The following is a 19,739-nucleotide window of genomic DNA, read 5'->3' as shown; positions in this document are numbered from 1 at the left end:
TAGCTATGCCATCTTGAACCTTAAATGCACGTTTCATGCACAAGTGCTTTAACCATAGTATGAAAGATGCACAGCACCAATAACGTCTCCAACAACCACTTTAAAAAAAGGAAGTGCTACTCAATTAGGCAGTTTTCCCTCAGAGAGCACTGTGTATGCTGCAGAGCTCTCACTGTGACGGGGCCCAAAGGTGGAGCATCATACCTATACCATGCTCTCCACCTCTCCCACACGGCGCCTGTGCCACACGCTACCCTTGTGCTCCATATACACCCACTGACCATGGCACACAGCTGCCTCGTGCCTTTATCCATCAGGGTCTAATAGCAAAATGGGAGGTAAAAATCAAGAACCAGCCCTCCATGCTAACAGCTTTCCATATTGTCCAAGGGTTTTCCTGGGGTATACCTGGCAGCCATGCTGGAGTCATGGACCTGAACCCATTCCCACAGGCCCAACCTACCCAAATGTTGGCGTGGGGCAGGACCTTTCTGCCTCCCCACCCTATCCCACAGCAACCCATGTGCTTCCCTCCATCCCTGGCTTTTGGCAGGATGCCTGGATGCCCCCCTCTTCTTGGGTGCTCCAGATTCAGAAGAGCTCTGACTACAGGAGGGCAGAGGGTGCATTCTTTTGGGGGACATAGGTGAAGCAGTAAGGCCCATCTGCAACAAGACATGTTTGCAACCGAACAAAAGCCAGTTACCGTTGCTGATATCCAGGATAGATAATTTTCATTCTTCTCACAAAGGCCTTGGGCAAATGTAGACCCTTACAGCTGGCACCCAAAGAACAGCAATCCTGTACTCCCTGTGGGCCTCCCATGGACTGTAACATGGGGGCTGTCACTCTCAGACCACCATAGAAAATGCAGAAAATTGGCATTGGATAGTGGGCCATGACTGCCAGAGGTCTGAAAGACCCCACAACATCAGACAAAACTTTCCTGGCTATACCTTTCACAGAAGACTCCTGAATTCAATGTGCTTTTTGCCTATAGTTTTTAGCCAACTCGGCCCAGGCAACTCAGCCAGCTAATGTGGTTAGAACAACACACAACTATCTAATGAGAAAACCCCAAGGATAAAACAAGATATCTAAGCTCCCTGCAGCACCTTGAGGCCTGTTGCTATTTTTCACCCTCATCGCAGAAGGAGCTTGCAGTCTGTTGCAGGCACAGCCCCTTGCCAAAACCAGGCTTTGGTATTCTTCCAGGATAAACCCATGAAGATTTTTTTCTCACACATGGGAGAGCAAAGTTTTTTTTCTGTCAGAGATGGTGCCTTTCCACATCGCCAGCTCTGGCATGCTGCGTGTGTTTCTAAGTGTCCTGGAAAGTATTTTTCCCTCCCCCAGAGCAAGTGGGCTAGACTGCCGGGGCGGCTGCATCTCTGCAGAGGAGTGGCAGGACACCCAGCCGACACTGAAAGCCTTGTTTGCTAGTGCCATTCTGCTGGGCATGCCTTTAACAGAGCAACACCACTTCTGTACTAGTAAACTAAGCAGTGCTGGGGATGCAATTTTAGGCTATCTATCTAGGTGACACAGACTACAGTGAATGGTGTTTTCTTCTTGTGCGTCCAGTCCAGCCAGAAACTAGGTAGGGTAAGACAGCTAGTGAGTGGGTCATCTTATGCTATCTTGACTCTCAGAAGTGTAGTACTGTAGTGGTAGTACTTCAGTTTTTGGAGAAGATGAGGGCAGAGTCAAGCTTTGAGGCTTTTGAGGTGCAGGTTGATTAGAGGTGATGGGAAGGGACAGCAAAGGCTGTGAAATCTGGGGAATGTTTGACTTTTCTCTCCTATGTGTTTCTGTGTACCAGTTTTGGACAGTTCTGGTGCCTACTGTGGTGCCCATGCCAAGCCACTTGCTGCTAACTGAAGACATAAGGGAAGAAGGACCAAGTCCAAGCAAGCACAAGACCCAAGAATGTAAAGTAGTTGTTGCATTAAAAGTGACATCAGCCTAATGGCAGCAGTTAACACACACCAGCTAGCTGTTGGGCGACGTGAGGTCATCACTCAGCTCTGCTTCACGAACTGGATAATTTTGGTTTCTGTTTTATCTGCTATTGCTTGTGACATTAATATATTCATAATAAGCTTAAGTCTTCCTGTTGCATTTGATTGTACAGGGCATTGGCCTTGAAGGTATTCCCAGGAGCGCTGTAAGAGGATAGCGGCCCCTGGATTTCAGACTGGCAGGGTATGTAGGTGCCTGGGCCTTATATTGATGTAGATGATCTGCATGACTAAGTTTGTGGGCTTTGCAAACATGAACAATGATGATCGATGATACTTGCACATTAAGGCAATCCACTTGATTTCACTGCAAAGTAATTGCAAAAAAATATCAATTTGCTCTTGCAGGATTAGGATGTTAGTACATATCCGCATGAGTGATTACAGGATGCTTTGTGAGATGCAATAAACTTCTTAAGTACTATTATGTTATCCTCCACAGGCCCAATCTGTGGCACATTTGTAACATGCCTGAATTGAGTCCATTAGAGATTTTTCAACAAAGTCACCATAACAGAGTTTTAAAGAAAAAACAGGCTTTTTAAAAGCTTTGTTTTGTATGCATTTTAAATAGAGAGTAGTACTACTGCTGATCAATTTAAAACACTCCATCCATTTGAAACTGCATGGAAAGCAAGAGATGATAGATTTTAAAGTAGACATCATCTACGTGAACCCCAAGCATGAGTTTCCAAATACAGCTCAGGTCAAACATCTTAGCAAATGTGTTGGTTTCGCTCCATCTGAATCCTGCAGCAATCAAAAGATTTAAGACTGTCTCCTGAGGAAGGTAAAAGCTCTGCTCCTATTCAAACTATTCAAGAAACAGGGGAAGTGGTAGACCTGCTGTTCCTTTTTGCAGAAAAGAATAGGACTTCTGTTATTTTGAAACATTTGGAAATTAGATTAAAAGATTTTGCAGATGATCCAGTCATTAGAGATGCAGGAATTTTTAATTTGTAAAACTGGCCTAGTGACAATGACTCCCTCAAGACCTTGGTAGAAAGAAGCGGTTCCAGCAGCATGGTCACACTGCAGGCACCTTTTGGAAGCTGAAGGATACAGAGGCGCTGAAGCATTGCCACAAGAGAAAGAGCCCAAATCTGCATCCAGAAAGTGAATCTTGCACAGATTGCTTCTGCACTGTATGGCAGGAGGTATTGATTTCCCCACTCATGTGGAAATTATAAAGATGTTGTGTCATTTTTGCCTTAATATCACACTGAAGAATCCCAAAAAGTTTTGCACGCTGCAGAAGGAGTTTGTGTCCCAGTAAGTGCCGATAGCAATTAGGAGTGGAGAATAAACCAGATGGAAGCTTTTCTGCTTTACTGATTTTGAGGGATAAAGATAACAGAAGCCTAAACTGTCTATGTCAGCCTGTGTTTAGATGGTCCCTTGTACCAAAATTATTTCACCTTTTTATCCTGTTACACTGGATAATATCAAATATACAAGAACTGAAAGATGAGACTAGATGTTAGGTATCTTCTTATCTGACCAAGTCCCTTACTTGCTGGGCCCCAGGGTCAGGTCTGATGTCTGATATCTTTTCTGAAATCACGAATCTTGCAATGGTAGCTGAGTGGCTGCCTAGGGCAGGAGCTTAAGTGTGTCTCCATCCCACTTGCTCCATAATTCACTGGTCACATAGTCTGCAGGATTTACCTAGGAGCTGAGGGTTTGGATTTACACAAGTCAAGGAAGGGACTTCCACTTCTTTGCTGATGGCCTTAATTAATATGTTATTATTCAGAAGAGATTATTGCCTTTTTCCATTTATTCCTCTTCCCCGTCTTATTCTAAGGAAGCCATGAGCCAGTCATCTGCACTGCAATGTATAATGTACGTACTAAGCACAGAACTGATCCAGGCCTCACTCGGGGCACTTACTGTAGCCCTGAATAGGATGCTTAAATCCAGGAGACAGACAGCATTTTAGACCACCCTTTGGTACTCTCTAATAAGTGTCACATATGCCTTAACCCTACAGCCTTCTGGTGCTATGCATCCCATTCGTAGTGCTAACCTCTCCTCTGTCAATGCATAACAAACTCCGGCACCTGCACAGGCACTCCCAACTGGGTGATGGCTATAGCACAACCCACGTCCCCTGTGAGATCCAGCCCTTCATTTTGGGTTCATACCAGCATTGCATTGATATTTACCTCCTTCTTTCCACACAGCTGATCCACATTTTCTGTCTTTGTTCTCTCTTACTTTGTGCATATCAAGACCTTTTGTCATTTACTTTCGGTCGGTTTGACTTTTGGCATTCCTAATGTTATCCCATTGCATCCTGAACTACAGATAAGTAGTTTAGCAGGCAAAAATGGTGTCTGTTACTCACTTTTTCCTATTCATCAAGTAGGTTTGAAGCTGTTTTTCTCTTTTGTATAGCTGCAAGTTACAGACTTCCTCTAGATTCAAGTCCCTAAACTTAAGGCAGCTGATTTTACTGATAAGTCCTATGAATTCATCACCACTTCTCCTTTCAAAATCAGGGAGCACAGCTGCAAAACTTCCTCAATTTCTCCCTTTATCTTGAATTGGTTCATCTTGTGACCACTTCAATTAAAGTTTTAACCCAGAACCAGATCTTCCATAAAGCACACATTTCAAAAACAAGTTTAAAATTACATCAGTTCCTGATGTTTAAATTACTATTTGGAGAAGAACCTGTCATCTCTCACAGTCAGAAATGATATGCTCTATTGCTACTAAGGAAATATTTTCAATATATACCTAGAAAGTTTGTGAGCACAAGGAGGAGTAAAGCACCTCAGGGAGCTAACATTGTGAGATTATATCTGTCTATGTTTGCCAAGGTTTTACATGACAGAATGGACACATAGTAAAGGACTGGCCAAGAAACAGGGAGAGCTGGCACAACAGGATCAACAAAGGACAGAAATAGCGAGCGGAAGAGGCTAATCAAGAGCAGACAGAAGGCCCAAAGGAATTTGTTGCCAAAGCATCCTGTCCTCTTTGGATTCCAAAAAGTTAAATTCTGTCACAGTGATTCCAAGTTATCAGAGCTATTTACCTCATAGATACAATCACCAAGGTTTGTGTTCCTCTGCAAAACTGAGTTAGGTGCTCTTTACCACCACTACCCAGGCAGGCCCTCTTTTAAGTCACTTTGACCTAGATGGTTTTTTGTCTAGCCACATTTTCCTTCCTTATTTTTTGCAATCTAATTACATTAGTGGCATGCAAGACCACTGCCTCCATTTTCTCTTTCTCTAGAGTGGTATATATCACCCCAAATGAGTATTTCACTCTTAGTTTCCTTTTCACTGTTTGTATATGTAGTCACATCCTCATTTCAGTTTTATCAGAGGGAAGTACTCAATGGCAAAGATGAAAATTCCATGCTTTCATTTAAAGAAGATAAAAGATATATTTTGTAAGCACAACTTTCAAAACATTATCTGTCTACCTATGCTCAAGAAGCAGTGTTAGTATTCAGCCACCTGAAGCAGTTAGAAAATATGAAAGGAAAATAGAACAGATGAGTAACATCAGCTTTGTGGAAGGTATTAACACCAAGGGCAGTTCCACTGACCTTGGTGGAGCTATGGCTGAATGAGGCTTTGCTCTTGGAGCTGGACTTTGGATGGAGATCTGTGAAATGTGTGTGTGATGCAGCTGAGCATGGTGGGTAGGCAAAGAATTCTGCACTTTAAAATGTGTTTTGCCTCTCTTCTCTGAAAGAGATTTTGTACGTTTCCAGAGCTGAGGAGGCAGCAATTCAGTAGTTACTCTTCTCTCACCATCGCCCTTCTCAGTAAACATACAACTCTTGCTTCCATCAAATCCCAAATAGACCAGTGATTTAAGAAGATGATAAATCATCAACCAGGAGTCAGACAATGGGTATATACCTATCAAGAAGTGCATTTTCTTGTAAGAATTAGCATGATGAATTGTATTGCATTGGAACCGTAATGAATACCGGGAGAGACTGGTAAATCAAACAGGTTTTTTTTGCAAAGAGCCTGTTTTTCACCACTGCTGAACTGTACGTGCTATTGATAGGAAACAAGAGATTGCACTGACATCTGATAACAGTTGTCTAAACCATTGAGCCCACTGCAAATCTGTTGAAAGGCACACGGAGAAACACTGAAACATTTGGAATGCATGTGTAATATGATAGAGGCTTTGGCATGGCATCACTCGGAAAGCTGTAAAATACCTGCTGCAGAAGGTGTTTCCATTTAGTCCCTTCCAAATCTCTCAGAACCATTTGCTTTTTGGAATTTGGCCAATTCAAAAAAAGCAAACAATAGCTAAGAAGCTTGGTAGTGCCAAGGAGATACAGAACTTTCAGAAAGACTGCAGTTGCCAGCCAAAATTAAAACATATTTTTTGTTCTATGCTCACTAAAGTCATGTCAACAGTCTTATTTTGCCTTATATGCGTACGCAGTCTCTTTTAGAGACTCTTTTAGAGTCCTTCCTCAAAAATGAAAAAGCTTTCAGATTGAATTATCTCTTGGCCGTGAGTAAAGAACTCAATATTAAAGAAAGAAAAAAGATAATATGTGTATGCAAGATGAAAGATGATTGAGACAAGGAGGTGATGTTGACTCAGACACTATGAATGTTTTCAAAGCTCTTCCCCATGATGCTGCTCTATCAGACTCAAAACTGTAGTGATGATCAGCTCAGTCACCTGGGGTGAGGATCTAGGTTTGCTTCAGGATGTCCAGGAAGAATAAATGGAGGCAATAGGCTTTTGGAACATAACAGAGAAGCCATTATTCCCACTATGTGTTAAGCTTGGGCTTCAGCCCTGGATATTTTCCCACTGAGCATACCAATGCACATCCACATTCAGGAGTGGATCAACACTAGCCAGTGAACGTGACTGATTGCAGAGTCCTCCCATCCCTTATCCTATTCTCCCCTCCCCCTATTTTACTCTTCCCTTTCCTCTCCTCTTGCTCTGTTTCTGGCCCTGCCATCAGCTTGTCTTTCAGGAGGAAGGAGGTCGGGACAGGAAGAAGAAAAGGAGAATTGCCTCAGCCCAGGGCCAAGGACCAGATGGGAGAAGACACAGCTCTTCTCACTTCCACTCTGCTCCTGGACCCCTGAGAAGCCAGCTCCACATAGGAGTACAATGTGTTCATCCTGCCAAAGCCCAACCTCTGAATGACATTCATAGTTCTCAACTATTTCAGCAAAAACATCCCAGTGATATTATTCCCCGTTCCTACCCCCATCTTTCCCAAGCCCAATGACATAAAACCAATAAACTACAAACATTAGCACAATGTATAATCACATATAAATATCATCATCCTGCTAATTAAATTAATTTAGTCTCTGAGCCTGCAGACCCCACACTGCTATAAGAAATGGCGAAGTTTTTCCTCAGACATGACCACTACTGTTGTGAAACTGCAGGATTAATTGCATTAATTCTTGTCCTGAAGTATTGTGGAGTTTGGCTTTTCAGTCTGTCTGAGAACTTCTCAGGCAAATATGCAAACATTGCTGGGACATGATCAAGTACAGATACAGAGGCGTAAAAACCACTGTTTACAAGAAAGCACTTATTTTGCTCTGGTGCCAAAGTAGATAGCACCACAAAATTGAAGTAGGTAAGTAAGTAAGTCATGTATTTCCCATTATAAATTGTGAGACCATGACAATGATTTGCTTTCCAAGCACCATGCAACACATTTGGCTGCTTACGTGGAATTAAACAGAGCACAGAATGGGAAAGGATGGTCAGTAAATCTAAAAAGGTACCTCTGGCATGATTCCAGGGTTTAAAATCTTTAGGAGGAATATATTTTAATGTTGAAAGATCATTGAACTACTTGTTTTCCAGCTGGACTGGTTTTACTCTGCCAAAGCAGCTGTTCATGTGCAAGAGGTATTTCTCTAAGATGACCTTGTTTCTTAATTTCCAAGGACTATTACTTTTACCAAGACTTTTTTTGTATTTTTAAAAATTGTATTACTGTCTTTCTTTTAGAATTGTAAATGAGCAAGCTTTTCTTTGACATAGGTGGCATCAAATATTATTTTCTTTTAACAGAGTAATTTGTAAAATAGCACATGGAGATTGCTCAGTTTCCAGTTCTGGAAAATGATGCTTTTAGAAAGTGCTCAAGAGTCATAACTGAATATGGGTTTCCAATGCAATATTGTGGAAAATAAAATTATTCAGATTATTCTGGATAAAAAAATAGAGTTGGCACTGGAACAGGCAATACCATACTATAACTTTCCATTTTGCTGCCCATAATTTGACAAGAATGTTGAAAAATTGGAAAAGATGCAAAAAAAAAAAAAAAGCCCTAGAAAGTATCTGGAAGTTCAAGAAAATAGTTAATGCAAGAGACTGAAAGAGCTTAATGTGTTTAGTATATGAAAACCATAATTGAGAGTCAATTATACACTGAGTCCAGTATAATATTTCATAGAACACCTCAGGTTGGAAGCAACCTCAAAAAATCTGGTCCAACCTGGTCTATTTCCAGAGTAGCCAATATTAAAAGGCTGTATAATAAAGCAAAAGAAGAGACACTGCGTGATGAGATATTGAACAATCTGCCCTAGAAGCAAACTGTTCAGTAACACATTCCTGTCTACGTCTTCATCCATTAAATCAGAAGCAAATGCCTTCTCCAAAGATAGACTTTAGTCAGACTAGCCTCAGTGAAAAGGGAATATTGTTGAAAACTAATCCATGTTATGACATACAGAAAGATGAAAAGATTTTAAGGGTTCCTTCTTGCCTTAAGGTATCAAGAGCCAGTAATCCATATGAGGCAGTTAATGAGTGATGAGCAAGATGCAGCATTGCAATTCCCCTCTTATTCAGTGCTTGCCCTACTAAGAACAGAGAGCTGGGTAGGACCAAGGTCCCACTGAACAGTTTCCTGGCTACTCTCAGTACTGCCTTCATCTGCTGGTTTTTACAAGACAGGTGAAGCTGGGCTCAGCCCATGGAGGGCTGTGATCATACTGTACCAGCCCCTGATAGTTCTGGAAAACATTAACGTGGTTAGCAGTTCTCAGTCAGGTGTGTGAGTCAATGGCAATGGACTGCCTGGGGATGTTTTTAATTAGCAGCAAGGCTGGATTTAAGAAGAGAGCCGTAGCTGCTGGGCCTAAGTCCAGCTAGTAGGACACCTGGCTGATAAGCTAGGAACACACTAGCAAACAAAGAGCTATGCCAGATCTGTAGCTCCTCACATATGCTCTCCACTTGGTCCATTTGGAGGTGTGAGAAAGAGCTATGTAGTCACCTCACTGCTCCTGGCAAAGTTGATGGTGTTGGCTCCATGGGCTGAGACATTCAGAATATGTATCTAACAACACTGGCTTTCTTCAGTTTTACAAACTTGAGCTCTGGGCTGTGTCAGCTGCCCTCAATCATGGCATGGTCTCATGCATTACTACCTGAAAACTGAAGAGGTGAAGGATTTCTTGAGCATTGCAATAGGCTTCCCTTTGAAGGAATGTCCTGGTTCTGGCAAGGATAGAGTTAATTTCACAAGGAGCCAGGACAGGTGAGCCAAGCTGGCCAGGGAGCTATTCCATACCATGTGACGTCATGCTCACCATAAAAGCGGGCTAGTCGGCAGGGGTGGGTTCGGTGTGGCTCCTGAGGGCTGAGCGTCTGGTTGGTCATTGGATCGGTAAATTGTTCTCTGTTATCACCCATTGTGAATATCTGTTATCAGTACTGTTGTTGATTGTTTCCCTCTCCCTTGCTGTCCCAGTAAACTGTCCTTATCCCAACCCTCGAGGCTTTGCCTTTGTTTTTCCGTTCTCCTCCCCATCCTGCCGGGAGGGGTGAGTGAGCGATGACGTGGTGCTTAGCTGCCGGCTGGGGCTAAACCACATCAGTCCTGACTGACCTGAAAAGGCCAGACCTGAAAGCTAATTCATATGTGTTGTATGAAACGCTAGGTTTGGGCTTTCTGGCACAGTAAGCAGTACTGCTAAGGTTCAAGAAGGAAAAGTAGAACATATAACCCCAAGAGTCCTTTCCTGCTCTAGAGGAAATGGTCTGAGGCAAACACAGCTGGAGCAAAAATGGAGCACTTTGGGCTGCTCCCAGAAGCAATATTGAGCTGTTTTGCAAGAAGAACCTACCTAAATCCTGGTATTAGACCTTGGTTAAAGCAGTGAAGAGGTGTATCTAGCATGTCATGGATTTGGAATGTCAGCAATGACAAGCAAATATGTCAATGGCCCTGCTGAAGATGATTTCTCAGTGACATAAAAGAGCTAAACTCTACCAAATTCTGCTTTCAGGATTGTATAAGCAAGTCACAGGAACTGAGGCCTGGATGAGCAGGCATAGTTCTGTGTTTTGTGCATCAGCTTTAAGGGAAATTACCTAGCCTTTGTCAGTAGACAAGGTGGTACTAAAGGGCTTATGTGAGCAGGAGAGGTTGGCATTGCTCAAAGGAACTTGCATATCATGTTCAGTATCTCAGTTATTTAAGACAAAACGAGTACATATGTGTGCTTATAAGCAGATAAGTTTCTCCTGCCTTTAGGGAAAGAATGATTAGCAGCATAGCAAAAGTCATTAGAGCTGTGCAATGGCAGATGCCCAACAAATGCAGTAATTCAGAGGAGGGGTTCCTTCCCCACCACACCAGAATGGGAAGCGGGCTAGATGGAGGCACCCTCTTGAAGGAGGTGGGGAGGTGAATCAGTGCAGGAAGGCAACAACACTTTTTCCTTTCTTGCCTAAATCCCATGCGAAGTGATGGCATCCCAGAGGGCTGGTACCACAGCAGGCCAGTAGAGGCAGAGAGGTGTGTTTTTGCCACACTCCTTATGAGATAGGCTAAAGAGATGTGGAGAGAGTTTTGCAATCTGATAAAGTGTTGTAATTTTACAGAGCTGTATTATCAGGTGGAAAATTGTGAAGACAAAAACATTTTCTCATTTGCAAAATGTAGTATTATGAAAGTCATTCAGTAGCTGATTTTCATTATTAATTTTCATAATATTGTTACTTTATGTAAAAATATTTTATGCAATTTTGATTACTTTGTCATAGTTCATAGAATCATAGAATCATAGAATGGTTTGGGTTGGAAGGGACCTCAAAGATCATGTAGTTCCAACCCACCTGCCATGGGCAGGGACACACTCCACTAGACCACGTTGCCCAAAGCCCCATCCAACCTGGCCTTGAACACTTCCAGGGATGGGGCATCCACAGCTTCTCTGGGTAACCTGTTCCAGTGCCTCACCACCCTCACAGTGAAGAATTTCTTCATAACATCTAATCTAAATCTATCGTCTTTCAGTTTAAAGCCATTCCGCCTTGTTCTACCACTCCATGCCCTTGTAAACAGTCCCTCTCTAGCTTTCCTGTAGGCCCCTTTAGGTACTTTTGGACTTTATCTTCAAAATTTACAATCTTATTTCAGGTATATTCTTCATGTTATGTTTTTATGTTTTTCTCTCCATGTGCATACTCAATTAACATGGCACAGTACTCAGGAAGGGTTATCTGCATGTACTTTTAGATGTACTCATTCAAAACTACTAACACAATCAAATAACATGAACTATGCATAGACAGGATTTCTGATTCCTCAGTTCTATGATGGTTTCTGCTGTTAATGCCAAGACATTTGGCTAATGGCTTCTCAGGGCATGGGTCCCTAGGGGGCATCAGAGCAGGACCTGTCAGCCAGGGCCCATCCCACCCCCAGCCAGGAGCAGGGTGGCTGGGGGTCAGTGGGGCAGCCCCAGCCCCAGGCATTAGGCACCTCCCTGGTGATGGGGACAGGCTGAGGCCAGGCTGGGATGCTGGCCCATGGTTGGGGATCTGGGTCGGGATCAGCAGGGCCCATGGCCAGGTGCAGGCTGGGCTGCACAGCCGCAGGGCCCGTGCCTCTGCTGGGGATCCAAACTCTCAGCTTCAAAGCAGCTCCCACAGGAGGGGGTGAACCCTGGCCATGGCTTCCCCTCTCAACAAGGGGTTTCCTCACACCTTGCACAGCCCTGAGGCCCATGGTGCTGGGCGTGAGGTGCTCTGGCTGCAGTGGCAGGACCTGGAAGATGCCTGCTGGGTCCCAGGCTGTGTCAGGAGTCCCCATGGGGCTATGTCTGGGGTCCGTGCAGCTCCCTGGTGCGGGTGGTGAGCCAGGGCTGATACTTCTGGGGAGTCATTGCAGGGCAGGTGGGGAGGCGAGAGGGTCAAGCCATCCCTGAAGAGCCCTGGGGATGTGGGGGGAGTTGGGGTTGCCCCTGAGGGGCTTCATGGCTGTGCCGAGGCGTTCAGGTGCCACTGAAGAGGTCAGGACCCAGGGTCGAGCTGGGGGTTGCAGGGGACTTGGGCCTGTGTTGGGCGTGGGCATCGTGGGTAGTGTCGGAGCAGGCCCGCGGCTCTCAGCCTGGGCTTCATAGCGCTCAGCACAGGGTTCAGTGTGGCCCAAGCTGGTTATGGGGCAGCAGGGGCTCCCCACAGGGCGGCAGGGCAGGGCCTCACTGGCCAGGGCCCGTCCCACCACCCTGGCCAGGAGCGGGGCAGCCTGGGGAGCGGCAGTCCATGGTGACAGCAGCCAGGATCAGACGCAGCCCAGTGATCAGCAGGCAGGTCCATGGGGATGAGGCAGGTCCAAGGTCAAGCTGGGAAGTCAAGTCGGCAGGTCAGGGACGGGGTCCAACTCTGGATCAGCGGCCTGTGGCCCAGTGCAAGCTGGGCTGCCAGGCAATGAGCGCTGTAGCTCCAGCAAGGGCAAAGCTCTGGAGCCTCAACTTAAAAGCAGATCCCACAGTGCAGGGAGGGATGCCAGCCGTGGCTTCCCTGCAGCACCGTGCTGACTGGGAGCCTCTTCCCACATCTCCAGCAGGAAGGGGGCCACCCCCGGCTGCGCTGTTTGTAGCCTGCCCCAAGCCCTGGCACCCAAACCTCCAGGAGGGGCGGATGCACTCAGGGCCCTAACGGGGTTTTCTCCAGGTTGAGTTCACCTGGATTGCAGACCAATGCTTTTTTTCAGCATCCTCATGTTTTTCTTCAGTGTGTATGTTTATCTGTAGCATTTGCATCACAATGTTTCTGTTACAACCCTGTTTTCCTGTTTCTCAGCCTCCTTTCTTCTTCATCCGTGTTGCAATCATTTCACTTTGTATCTGCCATCTTTCAAAGCATTGAACTCTCCTGTCCACAGCACCCTGGTGCTTGTTCATGTTTAATACTACTGGTCCAGTAATGCTGTAAGTGTACTGTATTACAGGTTAATTCTGATAGTGTCTGGGTTTGATGAGGTTGCTCTGTAAAAAAACATGATGTCTTCATTGAGCCCATCACTTCATCAATGTCTGTTTAGAAGTTCTCATCAAAGCACAGGGACCTTGAATCTCATCCTGGCTTTCAGCACTGATCAAACATAGGACTCATCCTACCATTTCACCTTTGCTGCATGTCAGTGGTTTGTATTTTGTAGTTTTATGTAGATGCAACCATTTTGGCTTTCTGACAGTGCAAGTCTAGGCAGAGTATGCCAACAGTAACGATTTACTTAATGATAGCAAATGTCTTTAATCCAAATAAGTTTGCTAATGTCCAGTGTCAACAGCATAAACTGAGGATTCTAATGCTAGATCATCCAAAAGTAATATTTTCAAAACCATCTCTTATCCTTAATGTCCAGTTAAGGAACATGATTGAAAAAACAAGGTTAATCCTGTGTATTTTTATTCTCCCACCAAACACAGTGGTTCAAAATCCCAACCATTCTCAGGCAAATATTCAAAAAGTGCTCATGTAAATAATGTACATGAGTAAGTAGTTTGTCCATCAAACAACTGACATAAAATGCTTAAAAATGTAATAAAGCACAGCTTGTATCTTGTGGTGGGTTGACCCTGGCTGGAGGCCAGGTGGCCCCCAAAGCCACTCTATCACTCCCCTCCTCAGCTGGACAGGGGAGAGAAAATATAACAAAAGGCTCCTGGGTCGAGATAAGGACAGGGAGAGATCACTCACCAATTACCTTCATGGGCAAAACAGACTCAACTTGGGGAAAAATTAATTTACTTTTTTGCCAATCAAATCAGAGTAGGTTAATGAGAAAAAAAAAAAGCCAAATCTTTCCCCCTTCCTTCTTCCTGGGCTTAACTGGACTCCTGATTTTCTCTACCTCCTCCCCTTCAAGCAGTGCAGCAGGGTGGGGAATGGGGTTGTGGTCAGTTCATCACATGTTGACTCTGCCGCTCCATGAGACAGTCCTCCATGTGAGTCCTTCCCACAGGCTGCAGTTCTTCACCAACTGCTCCAGCGTGGGTCCCTTCCACAGGGTGCAGACCTTCAGGAACAGACTGCTCCAGAGTGGGTCCCCCACGGGGTCACAAGTCCTGCCAGCAAACCTGCTCTGGTGTGGGCTCCTCTCTCCATGGGGCCACAGGTCCTGCCAGGAGCCTGCTCCAGTGTGGGCTTCCCACGGGGTCACAACCTCCATCGGGGGCATCCACCTGCTCCGGCGTGGGGTCCTCCACGGGCTGCAGGTGGATATCTGCTCCACCATCATCCTCCATGGGCTGCAGGGGGACAGCCTGCCTCACCATGGTCTTCTCCACAGGCTGCAGGGGGATCTCTGCTCTGGTGCCTGGAGCACCTCCTCCCCCTCTTTCTGCACTGACCTGGGTGTCTGCAGAGTTGTTCCTCTCACATTGTCTCACTCCTCTCTCCAGCTGCAATTGCTCCTGGTGATTTTTTTCCCCCCTTTCTTAAATACATTACCCCAGAGACACTACCACCATGGCTGATGGGCTCGGCCTTGGCCAGCGCTGGGTCTGTCTTGGAGCCGGCTGGCATTGGCTCTGTTGGACATGGGGGAAGCTCCTAGCAGCTTCTCACAGAAGCCACCCCTGTAGCCCCCCACTATGAAAACGTTGCCATGCAAATCCAATACAATCTATATAAATATTAAATATATACATATATGAATATACATATTCATGTATATTCTTAAACATATGTATAACCTAGCTTGTATGAAGTTAGTGTAAATCCTGAACTGGGTTACCTGCTGTATCCATATATTCTCAAAGCAGTTCTTGTAGTGACGAGCATATGAAATTTCTCTTTCTGTTCTACAGCAATATAGCAACTATACTATGAATGAATAATAGGATTATACTTTAGCCTGTAATACTAATATTATAATCATATTATTGTATTGTGACTGCAGCACTCAATAAAAATCAACAAATCTGGAATGAGCATATGACTGAGATTACCTTCCCTATCTCTGTATGTCACTTTGTGAATAACAAGGTGAGCAGCAAACATCTCAAAATGCAACTGCTTCATATCACTGTAACCTGACGTTGTCCTTTTGCTATAACAAACTGTGAAATTGTCTATTCCCTCAACTTTCCCATTTCCAGTGATTTTATTGCTCCTTGAAATTCCTCTCTAGGTGGTGCCCTTCCAGCATTTGCCTGCTACTGTGTAGACCTCTGTTTCTAGGTTGCGTGCATCTGGAACAGACGGCAGGATTTGGCACTCAACTGGAATGCACCGTTCCTTCTTTCAACACCATCTCTTACTTCACTGCCAGTTCTCAGGAACCCGTTCTGTCTTTGTATTACTGGCCCAGCTGTACTGCCATACATTAACCTTTGCCCATGTTTAGTGATGTCTCCAGGCTCTTTGATTTCTTCACTACCTTACACAATGCTTTTACTTCAGCTTCTCCAGAAGTCTTGAGTCATTTATTCAGTCTCTGTAACCTCTAGTTTTACTGCTTGTCCAACTTCTCCAGGGTTGTTTAAGCCTCTCATAACTTCCTCCACAGTGCTCAAGATCAATTTGCATTGTCCACCCACTGCACAGAGGGATATCTTTGGCATTACTAGTTATTCATCTGGCACATTGTCTCCCTCTTAACTTAGCTACCTCCTTTGCAGAGCTCTCCTTTTGCTATCCAGATAACATCTGGATTGATATGCACTTAGTTTTTATTTTAATTGTACTATAGCTTTCTCCACAACTAACTCAGTTTAGCTAAGTGTGTATGTCTTCATGAGGGAAACATATATTGTCAGCAGGCAGATCCGTACAAACCTTGGGAACTCCTCCAGCTAGTAGGTTACAACAGTTAACATAGGCTGAAGTAGAAATCGCAAACTGGACCCTGCTGCAAAGGTGTCAGCTGTATTTAAAGACTGGCATTGGACTGATTTAAAAAGAGAATATCAGTAGTAATAGATATATTACGTGTTACTGACACAGTGTTCAACTAAATACAGCCAGCGATATGTCACATGAACAGCTAGTATATTTGTGGAGTTTTGGGAAAATGGTTCAACAAAGGCCTGTAGCAATGTTTTCCCTTTTCCAACTTTGTTTTTAAACACTCCATAAGCTCCCAGCTGTTTTCCAACTTTTGTCTGTTCAGTAACAGAGAAAAGAAGTTTTGATATAATGGAAAACGCCATTAACAGGTTAACTTTCAACTTTGCCTTGAACTTCTTAAATGACTGATTAACTTACTTCCTGACAGTTTACAGAAGAAATGAGGGTTGTAAACAGGACTGCTTACTTCTTTCTTATCACTTAAGTATCTGTTTAATTTATTCATCACTCACACACTAACCGCCTAGAAACAATGCAGGGTGAAGTGCTTGTAACCATGAATTCCACAAAGTCATGCACTAGACACCATCAGGATAAAGGCCAAGAAACCACAAAGTCCTCCTTAAGCCCTAAAAGTGTAGTCAACAGTTCAAGTGGTGCCTACAGGCACTTTCCACTAAAGTGGCTTTGAGTGTCCCATGGGCAGGACACTCATGAGTCAATATGTACTGGATGGGACCTTTGTATATGATCATCTAAGGGTGAGATGAGGGAGAGGTGAGGGAAAATGACTTAGGAGCTTGTATTGCAGTTTCCCTTCCTAGCATGACGCGGGTTTAAAAGAAGGAGGTCTTACTGAGGAGGCACCACTGCCTTTGGCCCATGTCACTGAGACGCAGCCAGGCAGCCCTGTCCTGCTGAGCCTGGGGGGCTCCTCACAGGCCATGTTGATAAGGCACACTGCTATGCATAGCAAAAGGTGGAGCAGGGAGGGATGGAACAGTGTTTGCCTCCACCCACCTTTGCTTTTCCAGCCCAAATGAGCAGCTTCTCAGGGTTTTTTTTTTTCTGGGTCAGTGAGCAGAACACTCAGGGCAAGTCCGGAACAAGGCCTGAATTTAGCATCAGATGTAGATGTAAAACTTTGAGCTTCTCTGAGCACTCAGTCAACATCACTGTCACTGGGCTGGTTTTTTTGTTTTTTTTTTTTTTTAAAAGGTGCCTGATGACATCTATTCTCAGTCTCCTCTGTGAATTAACACAGCCTTTGACAAACCAGACAAAAAACCCCAACAAAACCAAGCAACATCCCCTCCCCCCAAAAAAACCCCAACACTTTGTATTGTAGAGGTTAAACAAAAAACCAATATTAGCTCTCAGGAATCTGCTTCAAATATGGATCCATTTCTGTATACTCTATAGCATTTCAAATTTAGTGAAAAAATACATGAAGAATTACATAAAGTTTGACCTTTGTCATAAGAAAAATATGTTACTGCATTATTTGACAGCAAGGAAAAATTACTTCCTGTCTGTGTAATATTGTCTTTGTCATTAAAACAACCTGATATATTATAGTGTTGCTCTGTAGCAAAACCACTTCCCATGTCTTTGAATCCAGCTGAGTTAATAAAAAGCTTTCTATTTGCTCTTGATGTGTGGGGTGTGTGCCTACTAATTACTCTGACAAGAAATTCCTTCTTGTAGTGTAATTGTCTGGCCTATGTAATCATAATTTGGGGCCTTCTTATCACTGAGGTTAAAGTGAAAGTATCAGGTGATGGTTCAACAGGACAGTCTCAGTAAAACTCCTCTTGGTCTTTACACAGGGTATCAATGATGCTTTAGTAACCTTGATTACCTCTCCTTGAGCTTCAGGAAGTCTACAGAAAAACTCAGATGCCAAAGTTCAGTGTGGTGGTTATCCCAGCTGTAACAGGGAAAAGCTACACCAGAAGCATCCAACAGGGCAAAAAAAAAAAAAAAAAGACCATTTAATTGTCAAAAGTGATCTCCAGGATGATCTCATGTCACCAAATGGCATAACATCAAAGGGAAGAGACAGATGGTCATTCGTCAGAGGGGAGGCCAAAAGGACTGGAGCATGAGGACAGGCATGAATAAAGCTGGAAGTTGGCATATTGACAGACTGGAGGCCAGCTATGTTTGCAAAATTGTGTGTAGGTCCCACACTTGTATTGAGCATTGAGGAACTGGAAGTAGAATAGCTGTTTCAGTGTAGTGCTGCACCCAAGCTTATTAGCTCTGCTAAGTGTCAGTGCCTTCAACTTGTAAGGAGGACATTTTACCTTCAATTTGTAAGGAGGACATTTTATTGTCAGTGACATTCTTTGAAGATTTTTCATGGCATGAGGTTGCAGGAGCTCAGTCAGTGGTGGGACAGATGTTTCTGTGCTATGTTCACTGTGTGGAGCAGACATACCATAAGACACAGTACATTTTCTATGCTGACCAGAGAAGAAGTCTGAACATAATGTTCATTCTACTGACCTCAGCAGCTGCATCACTGCTCAGGGACCACTTGCTGTTTCTGTTGTTGCTCTGGATTTACCATTCTACAAATACATCCATAGACACTGCCTCCAAGATGCTGCTGGTTTAGAGCTGCTTGTATGGTGGCTACTTATGGCTGAATTAATTTCACAGCCTTTCAAGTGTTGTGTGATCCTTCTAAAATGTTATGGTAATCTGTTAAATAGAGCCGTACAGTTTGGACTCTGAACTTATTTTGTTAGATGCAATGGTTGTAAGTTTCCAATTAACTAAAAATTAAGCATTAACTGGAATACCTTAATTGAAAAAATATTAAAACATTTTAATTAATTTTTACAATTAGAAATTAGCAAGTAAGTACTAGTAATTAGCTCCCATAAAGTTGTACCTTGTCTTTCTTTCTAAACATTTGTAATGCCTAGAGCCTTTCTTAAATCACTCAAGCATGACAATTTCTTTCAGCCACATTAACTTTCTGTAGCAAGTGTTACTGAACTTGTTCAAGTATAATTTGCTTATGTTATGCCTTTTTGCTTACTCACATGACTAAAGTACTTTTCTCTCCACGCAGTAGCATTACTAAGTCCCCGGGTTACAGAGAAACATGCTAGGAATACAGATTATAGCTTTCATAATTTGTTTCTGCGGGCTAGGAGCTGCTATTGCTGCTACTGCATCAAATGAGTGGAAAGTCACTAGTCGAGCATCATCTGTTATCACTGCAACCTGGGTTTTCCAGGGTCTTTGGATGAACTGTGCCGGCAACGCACTGGGTGCTTTTCACTGCAGACCTCACCTTACTATCTTCAAAGTAGAAGGTAAGTAAGTGTAATTTAACTGGAACATATGGAGAGCTATGTGTATTGCAAAATGTGAGCCTGAGGAGAAAAAGATTATTTTGCCTTGTGCAAGAGATTATGATTAAAGCATTGTGATGAATATAAGTAAAGGATATTGTAGGCAGAATATCAGAAACAACTTCGTAGGAATGATATGTATTCCAAGAAAGACAGTAAGCTCTACTCTGTGGTTGGTAATATGCGATAAGTATACTGGACAAAATTCCAGTAAATACGCTATCAGTAACAAACCACTGTTAGCAGAGAGATGGACTAAACTGTC

The 19,739-nt window shown here is 43.8% G+C and overlaps 1 protein-coding gene across 1 annotated transcript in view; it reads left to right on the top strand.

Moving 5' to 3' along the window:
- The first annotated feature begins 19,148 nt into the window (after positions 1-19,148).
- Positions 19,149-19,739, top strand: part of CLDN10 (claudin 10) — a 62,849-nt gene continuing 62,258 nt past the window's right edge. Inside the window, exon 1 of the mRNA XM_054845858.1 lies at positions 19,149-19,435. Coding sequence (XP_054701833.1) covers positions 19,222-19,435 — 214 coding nt within the window. The 5' untranslated portion in view covers positions 19,149-19,221. The remainder of the gene's footprint in view (positions 19,436-19,739) is intronic.

The sequence above is a fragment of the Grus americana genome, chromosome 1 (assembly GCF_028858705.1).
Source record: "Grus americana isolate bGruAme1 chromosome 1, bGruAme1.mat, whole genome shotgun sequence".
NCBI lineage: Eukaryota > Metazoa > Chordata > Aves > Gruiformes > Gruidae > Grus > Grus americana.
The sequence above is the reverse complement of the archived record's forward strand: the minus strand, read 5'-3'. Positions and strand labels throughout refer to the sequence as shown.